Source organism: Pseudogymnoascus verrucosus (assembly GCF_001662655.1).
Source record: "Pseudogymnoascus verrucosus strain UAMH 10579 unplaced genomic scaffold scaffold_1, whole genome shotgun sequence".
Classification (NCBI taxonomy): Eukaryota; Fungi; Ascomycota; class Leotiomycetes; order Thelebolales; family Thelebolaceae; genus Pseudogymnoascus; species Pseudogymnoascus verrucosus.
In genome coordinates, this window is record NW_017263652.1 from 1,344,545 (window position 1) to 1,359,894 (window position 15,350).

General features: G+C 51.4%; 5 protein-coding genes across 5 annotated transcripts; 2 read left to right on the plus strand and 3 right to left on the minus strand.

Annotated features, from left to right (window-relative positions):
* Positions 1-4: 4 nt before the first annotated feature.
* Positions 5-2,525, minus strand: VE01_00474 (uncharacterized protein). The gene is made up of 2 exons (XM_018270005.2): positions 1,086-2,525; positions 5-1,029 (listed from the first exon to the last, which is right to left on the minus strand). The coding sequence occupies exons 1-2, from the start codon at positions 2,044-2,046 to the stop codon at positions 236-238; spliced, it is 1,755 nt and encodes a 584-aa protein (XP_018135514.1). The 5' UTR covers positions 2,047-2,525; the 3' UTR covers positions 5-235.
* Positions 2,526-4,693: 2,168 nt separating this feature from the next.
* On the plus strand, positions 4,694-5,513 carry VE01_00475 (uncharacterized protein; the record flags this gene model as incomplete). The annotated part of the gene is made up of 2 exons (XM_018270006.1): positions 4,694-4,864; positions 5,211-5,513. The coding sequence occupies 2 exons, from the start codon at positions 4,694-4,696 to the stop codon at positions 5,511-5,513; spliced, it is 474 nt and encodes a 157-aa protein (XP_018135515.1).
* Positions 5,514-5,554: 41 nt separating this feature from the next.
* Positions 5,555-10,437, minus strand: VE01_00476 (uncharacterized protein; the record flags this gene model as incomplete). The annotated part of the gene is made up of 8 exons (XM_018270007.2): positions 9,791-10,437; positions 8,484-9,732; positions 7,845-8,425; positions 7,608-7,739; positions 7,514-7,552; positions 6,902-7,462; positions 5,707-6,845; positions 5,555-5,665 (listed from the first exon to the last, which is right to left on the minus strand). Exons 2-8 carry the CDS (start codon positions 9,338-9,340, stop codon positions 5,555-5,557), a joined length of 3,420 nt encoding a protein of 1,139 aa, XP_018135516.1. The 5' UTR covers positions 9,341-9,732; positions 9,791-10,437.
* Positions 9,727-10,609, plus strand: VE01_00477 (uncharacterized protein). Its single transcript, XM_018270008.2, has 2 exons — positions 9,727-10,037; positions 10,100-10,609. Exons 1-2 carry the CDS (start codon positions 9,982-9,984, stop codon positions 10,278-10,280), a joined length of 237 nt encoding a protein of 78 aa, XP_018135517.1. The 5' UTR covers positions 9,727-9,981; the 3' UTR covers positions 10,281-10,609.
* Positions 10,610-10,657: 48 nt separating this feature from the next.
* VE01_00478 (uncharacterized protein) lies at positions 10,658-14,098 on the minus strand. The gene is made up of 4 exons (XM_018270009.2): positions 13,811-14,098; positions 13,416-13,717; positions 13,068-13,335; positions 10,658-13,005 (listed from the first exon to the last, which is right to left on the minus strand). The coding sequence occupies exon 4, from the start codon at positions 12,557-12,559 to the stop codon at positions 11,180-11,182; it is 1,380 nt and encodes a 459-aa protein (XP_018135518.1). The 5' UTR covers positions 12,560-13,005; positions 13,068-13,335; positions 13,416-13,717; positions 13,811-14,098; the 3' UTR covers positions 10,658-11,179.
* Positions 14,099-15,350: the final 1,252 nt, after the last annotated feature.

The window sequence follows — 15,350 nt, forward strand, 5'->3', positions numbered from 1 at the left end:
TTCACTTCGGTTCATTTATTTTCATTTTCGTCTTTTATTATCTCTATACCTCGCCCTCCACCTCCCCAGAACATAAGAGAGAAAAAGACCACACAACACACATTTCAGTGAGTGAAGACCAAAACGACAGTTAACTACAAGTATTCCCAAACCCCCGCCATATCCTACCAAAAAAAAGATTCCCATGACCGCTAAAACCGCAAAACCAATTCCACCACACATCTCATCCCACCGCTTACTCAAGACCCAACCCCTCCAACCTAGCGACAACAGCCTCAATCCCCGCCCCCAACCTCTGCACCCTTAAGAACCTCCTCTCGCTCTCCTCCCAATCCACAAGCTCAAACCTCAACATCTCCTTCGCCGGCTGGATCGCCGCGATCAGTGCCGCAGTATCAAGTGGTAGCGGTGCGGAAGCAGCTGACGACGACGAGGGAGCGAAGAGGGAGAACATCGGATCGGAATCAAACTCCTCATCCGCCTCCTCAACAGTCTCTATCGACTTAGCAGCGACCGGTTCCGGTAGTGCGGGTGCCGAGAAGAGAGGGAGCTCAAGCTTATCCTCCTCCGCCTCGAAGGTACTCGAAGGCTTGCCAGAGAGGACAGAAGCATCGAACCTCACCTCCTCAACACTGTGCACACTGAACACCTGCGGCTGATAAATGAAATCATGCGTATTCAGATCCAAAAGGTTGAAATCCAACGGCGCCGCATCAGGAATCATAGCGTAGTTGATATTCATATCCAGATTCTGCTGCTGCTGCTGCGCGTACGGGTTTGGGTCCTTTGGCGCCTGTTGCTGCTGCTGCTGCTCGACAACAGGAGGAGTAGCCTGCTGTTGACGCTCGACAGGGTTGGGGTTCGTGCTGAGGGTGTCGAGGAAGCCGGAGAAGGAGGGGGAGGAGAGGAGCATGCGGGTTAGGTCTGCGAGACGCTTGTTTTCGGAGAGGAGCTCGCGGTTCTGGTTGCGGAGGTCGGTGTTCTCGTTGACGCGGGTGGCGATCTCGCCTTCGAGTTGGCCGATGTATTCTGTTCGTATGTTAGTGGTGGTCAAAAATAGAGGACATGGGGGATCATGAACATACCCTTCCTCCTCGAGCGGAACGCGCGCGCGGAAACTTTATTCCTCAACTGCCTCCTCTCCTTACTACTCAACTTCTTCCCCTCCTCACTGGCCAACAACCTCTCATCCTCATCCATATCCTCCTCATCCTTCCTCGAGCGCCCGCCATGCCCATGGCCCTCCGCAACATCCTCATCCCCATTACTCGTCGCCTCGCTATTCTGCCTCATCGAGTTAAGCAGCTGCGAGATCTTCTCCTCAACAATCGGATCCGTCGCCGGCCTCGCCCTCGCCTTCGCCGCCTGCGTCGGCACAGCGCTGTGTCGTTGCTGCTGCGCGATCAGCATCTGCTGCTGCTTGCGCTGCTGCTCAGCCTTCGCCATCGCAGCCTGCTGCTGATGCATGCCCGGCCAGAGACGCCCGACGTTGCTGGCCTCAACCTTGACGGCGGTTGCGGGAACAGGCGTCTGCGTCTGGCTGGCGTAGTCGGCGGCGCTGGGGAGGGGGGGGAAGAAGAAGGCTGGGTCGACGGTGGGGGAGTCGTAGTCGATGTCCATGCCTAAGTTGTCGAAGCTGCCGGACCCTGAGGCGCTTCCGGCATTGAAACCCATGTCGCTGAAGTCATCGGAGTTGTCGACGCCGGAGAGGTAGCCGTAACCGGCGTACATCTGGGAATTGTTGTTGATGGCGAGGGTGGTCGCGAGACCGCCCGTTGGGATGCCAGTCTGCTGCTTGTGAGCATCGTAGGGGTGGCTAGGAGGAGCGTGCGACTGTTGACGCGGCGGGAGGAGGGTGTTTGCGGTGGGTGTTGAGGCGGTTGGGCGGAAGGAGACGGACTTGCTGGACTCGGAGGGGGAGATGGAGGGAGAGCCGTAGGTCATGGTCTCGTAGGAGGAGAGGTCGAGGAGGGAGTCGAGAGGGTCGAGGCAGTTGGCCTGGGAGGCGCTGCGGGACATGGCGTTTTGTGATGATTGGGACGACATTGCGTCTGATGTGTGGATGAGTGTTGCCCGTTTGTTCAGGCGTGGTTGAGGGTGCTCAGGAGCGGATTGGCGTGAGTGTGCAGTCCCGGATGCGGTGGTGGGAGCATGCAACGGCGTGAAATGGGTTGGTTCTTCTGTTGTGGTGTTTGAATGTTTCGAGTGAAAATCAAGATCGTGAGATGTTTTACTCGGTGATAGTTGAATGTTTGGAGATAGTTTTCGATGAAAGGGAGGAGAATGGAACACAAGCAATGGAAGTTTGAAGGGGTGTGGGATGGAGGATGGTTTTGGACAATGGCAGCCTGAATGCGCAGCAGGTGAGGATTCAGGCGCTGGGGATTGTCATTGGGTGGTATAAGGGTTGGGATTATGGGTGTAGGGGAGGGATTATGGGTGTAATTGGGTGGAAGATGGTGATTTGTGCCTGGGGGATGTGAAGGGAAGTGAAAGGCCGCGTCAGCCATCAAGCACGATCTTTGTTAGGGAAGGTTACGAAGGTTACGGGGAAGTAGCGGTAGGGCTGTTTTAGAGTGGCGAGGTACAAAGTGGAGAGAAGGGGCAGATATAAATGGTAGAGTCGGAGATTAAAATGGTCCGACAAGGGTGGGTGTTGATAGAAGGAGTGACATCGTATAGAAGTATCTCTCTCAACGGCAGTGGTCTATTTGGTGTTGGTTTTGTGTGTGTAGAGTGTGCAGACTGGCTAAATCCACAGCCCCAGACCAATCGGCGATACATGACAGACAAGTACCCTAAGCGTTATCTCCGATTACTGTCTACCAAAATAACCTGCACCGCCTGCACCGCCCTATGCCATTCCCCTTCCATCCTCAGGTCTCAGGCAAACAAGTGGATGAGTAAGAAAACCCTTCCGACCCAGCCAATCGCAACCACTCGCTTCACATCCCTCATCCCAACTCCAACGGGCGGTTGTGCGTGTTGAAAAGGCCGCGTGGCAAAACATTGCACTACGACGATAAGATTCTAGTAAGGGGTACGTACTATCAGTAGTAAAATACTCCTAACTCCCTAATCTGATCCAGCGAAAGGACTGTAACCCTGACGGCTCAATGCTAAAAAGATGCTAAAATATTGTTGATGCGTACGGACTACTCTCCGTGTCCGTATGGTCGGTAATTCGATTGTCAGGCCGAATATCCCACAGACTCTCTTTTCTCCCCTTTCTCCTTCTCCCTCATAGTCCGACGACTGTCCGTCTATCACCGTCTATCCTCCGTGGTAAACCCACCGCCTATCCGTCAATCCGTCTATCCGTCTATCAGTGTCCGTCTATCAGTGTCCGTCTATCAGTGTCCGACTATCACTGTCTATCACTCTAACGGCATATATCCCCTATCCCATCCACCCAACCTGCATAAAACCACCAAACCTGACACAACTCCTCCCCCCCCCCGTGCATAAACACCGCATAGAACAGACGACTGTCCCATATGCACCCACCACCTCCTTATTTAACCCATAAACGGCATTTCCCGTCCACCCCCCCCCGGCCCAACCCAAATCCAGTAAAACACGACCGACCGAACGACCGAACCCGCGGCGCATAAGCATCAAAAACCCAGTCTCACATCACACTCTACCACGTCTCACGCTTCCACCGCACCACCACCGCGCCCCTTTCATCCACTCTCTTGCCCCCCTTTCCCTCGCCTCCTCCATCGGACCGCAGACCGGAGACCATAGACCGCAGACCGCATCAGCCCAGCGGCTAATGCGAAACCTGCTCTCTGCACCGCTCGCTGGCTCGTATACAGCAGTACAGCCGCTTCAGCTGCAACTATGCGCTATACCTACTGCCCACTCGAGTACGTACGTCTGGTATGCACACCCACTGCAGCAGTCAGTCTGTATGCGCTGGGCTAAATATCGTGCATACCAGACTGCAGTGGGTAAGAAGGGAAGTGGAGGGGACGCGTAGGCATTGTCTATTCTTGCATACAAAATCGTAGTAGTTTTCGTGAAGATGCGTGTGGAGTTGGCAGGAAGGAGGTGCGATGAGGTAAGGCTGTGTGTTGTAGATGGACTACGCAAGTAGTTTCCTGTAGGGGAGTAGTGCTGACGAGTACATATCTGCGTGCCCGATCGGTATTCACATTTCACACAATGCTATACCACCACCCCTTTCATCCCAACTCTCCTCAGACACTGAGTTGACCTGACCTGACTTCAGGCGCTGTGACGAATGAAAGATCCGTCAGATCCCTATCTCCTGCAACCTCCCAACTGATCGCCGTCCTTCCTTCACCCTATTCCAAAATATTGTATATCACGTGACCCAAGCTTCTGGTTTAGACCACTCGGCCATTCCTCGAGTTCAATCAATCAATCAATCACGTGATGCAGCGAGCAAATAGCAGTACAGACGGTTAGTACAGTTCTAACGGTCGCGGCACCCGAGTGGATCCGCCTCATCGCCCGCCAATCGCCCGCTAGTACAATTTTCCACCGTATTCGCTCGTACTCGCCCGCCAATCGCCTTCGATCACTCGTACTCGCCCGCCAATCAGCTGCCTCGCGACCCTTCTTAACCGTCTGCGACCGTGGTATTTTTAGCACTTATTTATCAAACATCGCTCGCTGATGTTGATGGTGCTGGTGATATGTACACGGCGACGAGATCGCTGAGATGGCGATGGCATGGCATAAGTACGGCGATGAGCGCAGTGTGCAAGCGATGTGTTCACTGCGCCATCGCCGAGCAGGCGACGAGTCCGAAGAACCTGCGAGAGTAGAGCACGTGGCGAGCTTGAGAGGGGGGCCGCGACGAGGTTTGGAAGCTGGCGATGAGGAGGTTGGAGTTGGTGGTGTCTGTTTCAATTAAAGCGGGTGGGTGGTATACGTGATAATATGCATTGAATAGAGGAAGTTGAGAATGGTATTATTTTCCCCCTATTGGGGCCAGTCGGAGAAGTCTATGTCTGCTTTAGAACTGTCAAAATCGTTCATATCTAAGAACTCATTGGGGAAATCTTGTGGGTTGTATATAAGTTCTTGTGGCATCTCATCCTGCAGGGGCATCGCATCATCCATGAGTATCTCATCACCTAGGCGCATCTCATCATCCCAGAACATCTCATCACTCAGGCGCATCTCACCATACGGCGGTACCCAGTCACTAGGCCTTCCATTACTGAATACAACAGGAGGTTGACCCGGAGTATAAAGTTGACTCGGAGCAGGAGGTTGACTCGGAGCAGGAAGTTGACCCGGAGTATAAAGTTGACTCGGAGCAGGAGGTTGACTCGGAACAGGAGGTTGACTCGGAGAAGGAAGTTGACTCGACGCAGGAGGTTGACTCGGAGCAGAAAGTTGACTCGGATAAGGAAGTTGGCTTGGAACAGAAAGTTGACTCGGAGCAGAAAGTTGACTCGAAGCAGGAGGTTGACTCGAAGCAGGAAGTTGACTCGGAGGAGGAGGTTGACTCGGAGCGTGACTTCGGGGGCTGACGTTTGGAGGTGAAGAAGATTGGCTATTAACCGCAATCCCACTATCCGCAATCGAGCTCAGAGGAGCCGCGGGTTGTGCGTGCTGCCTGCCATTGCCATGATGTCCCGAATTTCGGCTCCTTAATGGTTCCAAGGAGTGAGTCGAGCGACGACTATAATCCTCAAACTGCCTGTTCGACCCCTGAGAAATTACCATTTGGAGGAGGGCGTGGCGCTGCTCTAGAGTGCTTTCTGGTGACCAGATGGGATTAGACAGATATTCTTCATCAATAGTAGATGGCCCATGAGTATCACAGTAATCACGGAACATGAGCAATTCCATAGACAGCCCCGTATCCATATACGCCGACCTCGGCCGTGCTTGCTTCGGGAACAGGATCTCCCAAATTACGAACCACTGATTCTCCTCAGTAATATTATGATCCGATTTGCGCTTCAGCTGGGCCCGCTGTCCCGGTGAAATACCCTTGACAGCCGCAGGGTCATCGCGAAGACACGATTTAAGATCGATATGATCATTCAGCGCCGCTTCATTGCAGAAGTCGATCCTAAGACAATTCTGGCAATATATCTCGGGGGCGTGGCGCCGTGTGAGGTGTTGCTTCACGTCGCGGATCCGCTTGAGTGTCTTGGTGCAGCAGTTGCCGTGTTTGGCGGGGTCCCTTTTTAGGAAGGGGCAGGCGAATAATGGCTGGGGCTGCTCCTTGTCGGGGCTTTGGTTGGGTTTCTTGTGTAGGGGTTTGCGGGAGTCGTCATGGTCGGCGTCATCATCATCGTTGGCTGCACGGCGCCTCTTTAGGGGTTGTCCTGAGTTTGTTGGAGAAGTGGAAGATCCGCGTGTTGCTGCCTGTGTTGTACATTGTCCGCTATCCCCACTTGCGCCCTGAGAAAACTGGCATTGGGTTGTGCTTCTGAATCCTGAGAGAAGCTTATTAACCACATTGTCTATAAATGCATTTACTTCTGCATTGTTCTCAGGCATTTCAAATTGTTCCGAGGAGTCGGATATTGAAAGAAAGTCCGAATCCAACGACTCATCCTGAGACGGCATTGTAGAGTTGGACGGAGAATTTACCGCGAGTAGGTTTTGATGGTTTAAAGGTAAATGGCAATTCTGGTCTTCTGTGCAAGGGGGTATACCGTTTTGTGAAACTGGATGACCGACTTGGCTGCTAGCTGGTGACTGAGAAATTTTCGCTTCATCTTGAGAACTAGGCGACCTAGAGAGAATCTCGTTCGGGTTGGTTTCGTTGAGATTATAACCTGTGTTTCCTACGTGGCCTATATCTCTTGAGGCATCTTTGGTTTCCGGTAATCTTGACTTCTCGGAATCTATGATTGCGTACGGTCAGAATATATATTAGTATAGAGATATTCAGAACACTCACCTTCTGCGATCGTCGTCAAGAGATCTGTGCAGGGACTGACGATATGGCGACCAGTCTCAAGACGATTTACGTCAAAAGAGCTGTAGGACATATTAAAGCTGATTTCCATATGCTGCTCGCCGCAAGAGCAAATTCCATTCTCCAGGTGGAATGGTCGCCAAAGAAAGACGCCATCAGTGTCCTTGAACAATTGCAGCGTTAGTGTTGGCCCCTTGAGTAGGACCAGCCCATCATCGATGATGGCTTTGTCCGTTTGGAGATGGGATAAGAGCAGTCCGAAAGGTAGCTCGAGTCCTGGATATGCCTCTGGTCGACGGGAGATGGGAAATCCTTGGATAACATTGCGTTTACCAACAAGGTGTTGCCACAAGCTCAGTTTCCGTGATATGGAATCGGTTAGGTTTGCTAGAGGTGCAAATTTAATACCAATCTCGCAGTGACATATGTACCTGAACTGTTTAGTGCTGGTATAATTTATGATTGATGGCGCGCAGTAGCCAACTAAATCTCGACTGTTAGTATAAATAGCACTCTGCAGCCAAGCAAGTTGCTCGGCGCATTCTGCAATAAAGTGAGCTGGCCCGATCGTAGTTATTATAAAACGGCGCCTACGGATTCTAGCATCAAGCTGAGTATTGTCTGGCAAGATAACTAGTTAAGAATTAGTATCAGCTACACTAAGAAAGTATTTAACTCGATAACTTACCATAGTGGCGATGATCGGAATAGGTAATCGCTTTTTGGAGCACATCGAGAAGATGTATGCCGTACGTAGGCCACGTCTGGCGTAGATACTGCTCGACAGTAAGTGCTTGGGATTCCTCTTGACAACCAGTCACTGTAATCAATTCAGAAAGCGATATTTCTGATGTTAGTAGTTTCGAAAACAACCTTTTTCCTCTGTCCGTAGTATCGTCCCATTGAAGGCAAAATGTAACTTCACAAGCATTAAGATGGCGTCGTTTGCTAATGGTTCTGGTTGGAAGTTTGTCCAAAATCTTTTGGCGTATGTTCTCAACCATGATACGTGGTTGCCTCGAGCCCCACTGAAGAGAGCGCTCCTTTTTTAGACTCGAAAGGAGCCACTCATACGATAGACTTTTGAGAACGATCCCATGATACACGGATAAGTCGACCCCGTTAGTGATTTCGTCGTCGTCGTCGTCGTCGTCATCGCCCCCTACCCGCACGAAGCTCTCATCGTTTCCAAAGACAGTGCCGATTTTGCTAGATTTATCCCACATTCTCATCTTGTCCTGTAGAGACATGCCTTTAGGACCACTTCGGCGGCTGTTAGAGCCGGCCCATTGTTGTTTACTAGGCAAGTATGCATCGTTCCCAGGTATATTTGTCTTGAGTATAGATGCGTATCCAGAATCTGTAAAGGGTCCTTCAGCGACTGCCTCATTAACTGCCTCATTAACTGCCTCATTAACTGCCTCATTAACTGCCTCATCAACTGCCTCATCAACTGCCTCATCATTTTCACCGCAGAACATGACTTTGAGTTGCGAGATGATGCCTCTAGTAGAGCCTAATTAGTATATATTACATGCATGGGGTGTTTGTTAAAATGACTTACTTATGCTGCTTATGAATGAAGTACATTATATCTTGATTTACTTGACCCGAAGAATCATGGCCAATATTAATGGCAAATGCTTTGATGAGTGAGGGAAGAGCTGTTTCTAGAGTGTTCCAATTCGTAGAGTCGAAGTGATTTTCAAGTTTGCTGAAGATATCGCTGCATAGCTCGGAAATATACTGCTGGGACTTGGGTAGATCAATCGTAGTCGCGGCCGAATATAAAGTTTTGGCATCCTCTGTGTCTTCGTCTCTCATTTTGACGTTGAACTTATAATCAGCGGTGCATTGTGGTTTATCGGGCAAGGGCGAATCGTTCCTGGATATATTCGTCTTGAATATAGATCCGTATCCAGAATCCGTACGGGGCTCTTCAGCGACTATCTCGTCCGTTACAGCAATATCCTCATTCAAACTCAGCTTGGGACGCTCCTCTAATTTGGATCCCTGTATACTATGTTCTAGCTTCTGCTCTAGAAATCTAGACTTGGGGAAGTTTAATTCAGGCTTCCCCGACCATTCCTGATCATAAAGAAAAGATTCTGTATCGAACTGTGTTGGCTCTAGCTCTGGCTCTAGCTGATATTGTTGAAAACTAAACCCTGTGAAGTTTGGTTTCGACGCGAGAGGGGCGTCCAGTTGGAACGGAGACTTGTTTAGGAGAGGTTGATAAGTTGGGGCACTCAAGTGTCGGCTGTTCGCAGCTTGCAGTCTTTGAGATAATACGTCCGAGTTCGGAGAAGTCGAGAGTGGCTTCTCAGGCCACATGCCAAGGGTCCGTGTGAAATCACTCCGCGACTTGTCAGCACCAGCAATAGAATCGTCACAAACGTCTTGGAATGCAGCAGAGTCCATCGTGCTATTCAATGCTGGCTACCAGCGAACTCCAGCCTTGCCAGCGCTTAACTTGAGCTGCTACAAGGCCTCTGAGAGCGTGCTCGGCGACATGTAGTGAGTATACCAAAAATCGGTCACTCCTTGGAAATAGTTCAAGTCGTCATGGCGTAAACCCTCAACCTTCCCTCAAAAAGAAGAAAGCTGAAGGTCGAACTTCCAAGTTCAACATATAAGCACAAGGCTGTGCAGGCACCGACTGTGTTGAGGCGGACGCAGAGCACAACTGTGCTCTGGACTCTTACTGGCTGGCATATTTCTTATTCCATGCTCGAAAACCAGCCAATAGGATTGAAAAGCACAAATGTGATAATAGTCCATTTTGACAATTTTGTGTTATGGGGAAACTTCGCCTTGTTAACGATCAGTTTTGTGCCTTTTGAAGGGTGTGTTTTGAGGAAGTTCGCTCACGATGAATTGTTCTTGATGAATTGTGCTTGAAGTAGACAGTAGAGAATTATTATAAGAACCCGGCTGTAATCCATAATTGACTGGACAATAAACCAGCAGTTCTAATCTTGATACAACGACAAACCAAGTGAGAACCCAACAGACCGAGACAAATACCAATATACAACCCACCAAACACCCAAACTCCAACCATGTCCACCGCCTCAGACCCCTCAGCAACCACCACCACCAACGGCAACGGCAACAAGTAAGACCCCCCCCAACTTACCTCCTCGCACACAATGAAAATTAATTTCTAACCCACCCCAGCGCCTCTCAGAAAACCCCTTCCCTGATGCTCGACAAATACCTCGCCACCCCCCCATCCATCACCGAGAACCTCGCATTCCCTGGCCCGCCGAGGGCGGCGAAGAGAATAGCTGAGGAGAGGAGGAAGAAAGCTGCGGAGTACATTGAGGGATGGCAGACGGAGTGGGAGAGGATGGGGTGAGGTTTTTGGGGCCATGGGAGGTTGTTAGATGAGGGAGGAATGAGAGGAGGAGTGGGGCGATGGTTGATGTATTTGAAGGACGCGGTGCACGTGATATTGCACTCTGGGAAAGGGGGCGATGGGATGAGGTTATTGGGGATTGGGCGATGGGTGTTGGATGAGAGAGGAAGTGAGATTTGGAATGGGGCGATACCGGATATATTTCAAGGAGGTGGTGCACGTGACATCCCATTCTTCAAAAGGGGTTCGGGGATCTAGAGCGACAGCGGGATCGGGAATCAAATCCGAACCCCCTCTTCTCAGCACATGTATAAAAATATCACAAATATCACACACAACAAAAACAAAAATAGACATATGAAGGTCGTATGTATTTTCCCATTTTCAAATACACATACAAGTAAAAAAGCGCCATCCGTCAATCCATCTAACACCCCCCTTTTTCGCCCCCTTGCTATGCCCCACCCCTATCCTATTTTGAGTCTTTCTTCTACTCCTACTCCTCCCATAACCAGACGAAGTATATCCCTGATAATAGGTCGAGATCCAGTGTTTATCCATCCATCCAACAATCCTCCTCGTCATCATCATCGTTGTCGAAAGTCTCAGAACAGAAAAGAACAAACACCACATCCACCCATCATCGTAAAGTCGGTCGGTCGTCGTGAGAGAAGTGCGAAGTAGAAGTGTGAGAAGTGAAGTGAAGTAAAGAAGAGAAAGTCAAAGGTGTGTGTCAGAGCGCGTCAAGGCCGACAGTAATATGTACAATTGAAGTAGAATCGAAAAAAGGGTGTATCAAGTGTGAAGGTGCGTGAAATCCGCGAGGTGAATCATGATGCGTCGTGAAGAAGTGTCGAATAAAGCATCCACAGCGACGACAACGACAATGAAACATCCATCTAAGAGACAAAAGTCTTGAACACGTTGCCAAGCGCCGACACAACACTGTTCTGCGTCAACGCCCCATCCGCGTAGAAGTACGCATACCTCTCTACAGCATCGTTAGAATCCAACCACGGGATAACCTCACGCAAGAAGTTCTCCTGGTCCTCGTTGCTTCCCGATGCGCCAAACTCAGTGATCCACAGCTTGCGTCCCTCAGCCGCATCACGCATGTCGTTGACGTGGGTCTTGAATCCCTCAACATTGGAGGCAGAGTCGTACCAATGCATTGGGACGAAATCGACCGTGCATCCATCGCAGGCAGCCATGAAAGACTTGAAGTACGCGATACCCATTGGCGCGGGACCGTTCGTAACAGCCGGCGACCCAAGCCTCGCCTTCCCAGCGAAAGGCTGCATGAAGGTCTTGTACCCCGCCGCAGCAGTGCCAACATCGAGGTTAGCTTGCGAAGGAAGATCAGGCTCGTTGAACGCGAGGAGGTGCTTGCTCCCCTTCGCAATGGCGGCGTTGGCAGCCTCAGTCCAGCCGTCGGAGTGAATGGGCTGCGGTCCCCAGATCATGGGCACGTATTCGAAAGACGAGGGGATGGCAGGGGTGGTGGAGCCCCAGTTGTAGGCCCAGGAGACCTTGGAGTCGGCGCCAGTGAAGCCGGAGGCGAGGGCGGCGTTGTTGTAGGCGAGACCGCGCTTGGCGGCGCCGAGGACGACGGGGGGCGTGACAACCACGGGGGTTGGGGTGCTGATGACCGGCGCGACGGGGGTGGGGATAATTGGTGCGACGACAGAGGAGATGGCGCCTACGACGCCGGCGATGATGCCTTCGGGGTTCTTGGCTGCGGCGGCGGCAGCGTTGGTGGCGGCCTTCGCTGCGTCGTTGGCAGCAGCACTGGCGGCGGCCTTGGCTGCTTCGTTAGCAGCGGCTTGGGAGGCAGCGGCTTGGGCGGCAGCGGCTTGGGATGCAGCAGCTTCGGCAGAGGCCTTAGAAGCGGCTTCAGCATCAGCAGCACCAGTGTCGGCTACTGCGACGGCAGGGGCAACTGGGGCTGGGGCAGCGGGTGCAGCAGTGATGATAGGGGCTGGAGCCTCAGCAGCAGCCTTCGCTTTGGCATCAGCCTCGACCTTGGCCGCATCGGCAGCAGCGGCTTGGGTTGGAATGGCATTGGCGGAGGTGGCCGATGGGGTGACGAAGCTGGTTCCGTCCCACCAAACAGTCACCCAGTCGGTGACGGTGTTGACTACCACAACATCTCTCTCCACGAGGGTAGCATCACGCTTTGCGGCGGCGTGGAGGTGTCTGTGCCCCCTGTGAGGGACAGCGAGGACACTGCTGGACAGCAAGGAGGCGGCGAGGGCGATTGTCGGAAGAGAGAAGAACATGGTGATGAATTGAGGGATGCTCTGTTGGTGTTGTTTAGTTTAAGAGGATGTGATCTTCGCGGGAAGAAGATTCTTTGCAGTACTGTGCGTGGGAGATGATTGTCTCGACGCGTCGTGGGAGGTGGAGTGTAGATCGATCTTGTTTTGTGATTTTGTGTCTTAAAGTGTGTGTTGATACCGTCAAGGTAAGGCACTGGCGCAGCAGTGGGGATGGAATTGAGTGAAATAAAGGAATGTGATATAAGAATCAAGAACCAAGAGTCAACTGTATAATCAGATCACGGATCTTGATTCCAGCAGCGAGGGGGGTAAAAGAACGAAAAGGAGTGTGGTGATGTTACTGAGAGAAGTAACAACGGGGTGGTGAGGAGAAGAAGAGGAAGAAGAGGAAGAAGGACGAACGAAGAGAGTGAATTTGGAGGATGTATGTGTTTTTCCGTGGGACTCTAGCTAGCGAATTAGAGGGGGGAGGTTAGGAGGAGGGGGAAGAGTTTCGGGTGGCATATACGTCTGACGCCTAACATAACACAATCACACCAAGTAGAATGAGGTAGAGCACAAGAGAGTTTAGAGAAAGAGGACAAGGATTGCAGTATGATACAGAGTGGTAGAGCATGTAACACAAGTCTGGCTTCAGAGTAAGAGTACAAGGACGGTACACGAAATAGTACTTTTTGCGGCAGATGGGGGGGATGAAGGACAAAGAATGAGTATAGCGCGTATACAGACCAGATAGCGCCGAGATATGACACGCTTGCAAGGAAGAGAAAAGGCTTCTTTTCGATATTTAGCGTCAGGTACAGCGCATCAGAGGGCATCAGGGAGTCTAGACGGAGTGGATTGTGCAGTAACTTACCATACCAGGTGAAGCGTGCACTCTAACAAACGTGTACCGATGGCACTGGCCACGATCGAGGGGCTTGATCCTGGCTTCAACCTCAAACACGGAATCCCAGCCAGCGGGACATCCAGGAACAACCAACCCAGGCACCCAGCCAATCCCCAGCGACGATTCCCATGCAGTCTTACTCCCCACTGTTCCACCATGCCGTCGACCATAGTTGGTTCTCCCTCCTTGGCTGTCAGAGAAAGCGACAGGACGGACAGCGACAGCGGATATGACGAACAAAAAGGCGGGTACCTGACACGTCGTGCAGTCTTGTGTAAGGTACAGGTCAGAAATTGGCAGGTACAGATACAATACAAACAAACTCAGGCAGGAGACAGGAGACAGCACAGATAACACCATACCAGTAGCCAGTACCAAGTGACGATCGATGAGCGACAGCGCTGATCCGATGCCGACGACCGAAGATGCGACGAGACGACGACGCCTTTGTCTCCACTACTGGGAAGTAGATAGCGCACACTGCAAATAGCGAGTTTCCATTCGCGCGCGGGCCTTCTCTTGCGGTGTACAGGATAAAAACAAGGACAGTGCAGAAGTACAGACAACAAGGGCGTTTATTATCCCCAGCTGGTGGGAATCATGGGATTCGTGGGAATGTGGGAGGAGGGACGAGGGGGAATGAAAGGTCAAAGGACGTTGGTTGTTTCTCATGTTCCGGCCCGCCGCGTTTCGAAACATGCGTCAGCGAGGTCCACTAACGACGGGTACAGTATAGTGCCGCCAGCAACGGATGGGCTACCGGCGCGTAAGCCAATGATGGGGAGGATGGCGAGTGGCGAGTGGATGACAGTGGATGACAGAGTCGAGACTGAACGATCGACTGTGCTGTGCGACGAGATATTCAACAACGACCTCTTCATCAACCGCATCTGTGTCCTGTCCTGTGCTACTGTCGATGCGCCGTGTATCTCCCTATCACCAAATCCCTTGGACCACGCCCCATCACACAGCATCACACAATCCCATACGCGCTCACCCTACGTCAGCCTGTCGGTCAGCAAGCGGTAAGCGGGTAGCGTCCCGGAACGACGCGACGGTGGGACGGGCCACGTCCTCGGACATGACCAGAGACCAGACCAGACATTTCTCCACTTAGGGCGGTCGATGCAAGGCTCAGGAGGAGATGGGGAGAGACATTTTCGGAGATTATTTAGGCGCAGAGACAGGTACGAGTGTGCCACAGCCAATGTCGGTGCGCTGTTCGTCTGTTGTTCGGCGGGTGTCTGACTCGGGGTGAGACGGGGGAGTGGGACGGACTAGATGAGGCCGTGGTGGTGATACCGCGTTGGTGGGCGGGTGTGAGTACGCGCTTTGCTGAATATATCTGCGGCCAGCGAATCCCTTGGCTGCCACTTGGTGAGATAAAACTGTAGTAAAACTGTGAGTATAATTCCAGGTTTGTTGGTGTCACGTGACGGTGTGTCATTTACCACCGGTCTAGACCAATCTCCGTGAAAGTGAGTCTGGGGGTTGACTGGGTATGACTGGCATGGTTGAGATTATATGACATGGCTAAGATTATATGACACGGTCGAGATTGGTAGGCCTGATTGACTATTTATTCTGTCAATTGTTATTAAACATGGCCAAGATTTATTAGACATAGCCAAGATAATTATATATGGCTGAAATTCCTAGAAATGATCAAGTTAACTTGACGTGGTCAAACTGGTAGACATACTCAATTATTTGGCCAGAACTATTAAACAGGCCAAGATTGTCAGCATCCGACACGTTCGACAACAAGATTACAAGAAGCACCACAAATGACAAAACGAAACCGCTGAGAGGGGGAACATAGAACACAGATCACATGAGAAACCAAAGGTACTCTGCTCTGCCATCCCATATTGACAATATTAAAATGTTGAATTGAATTGC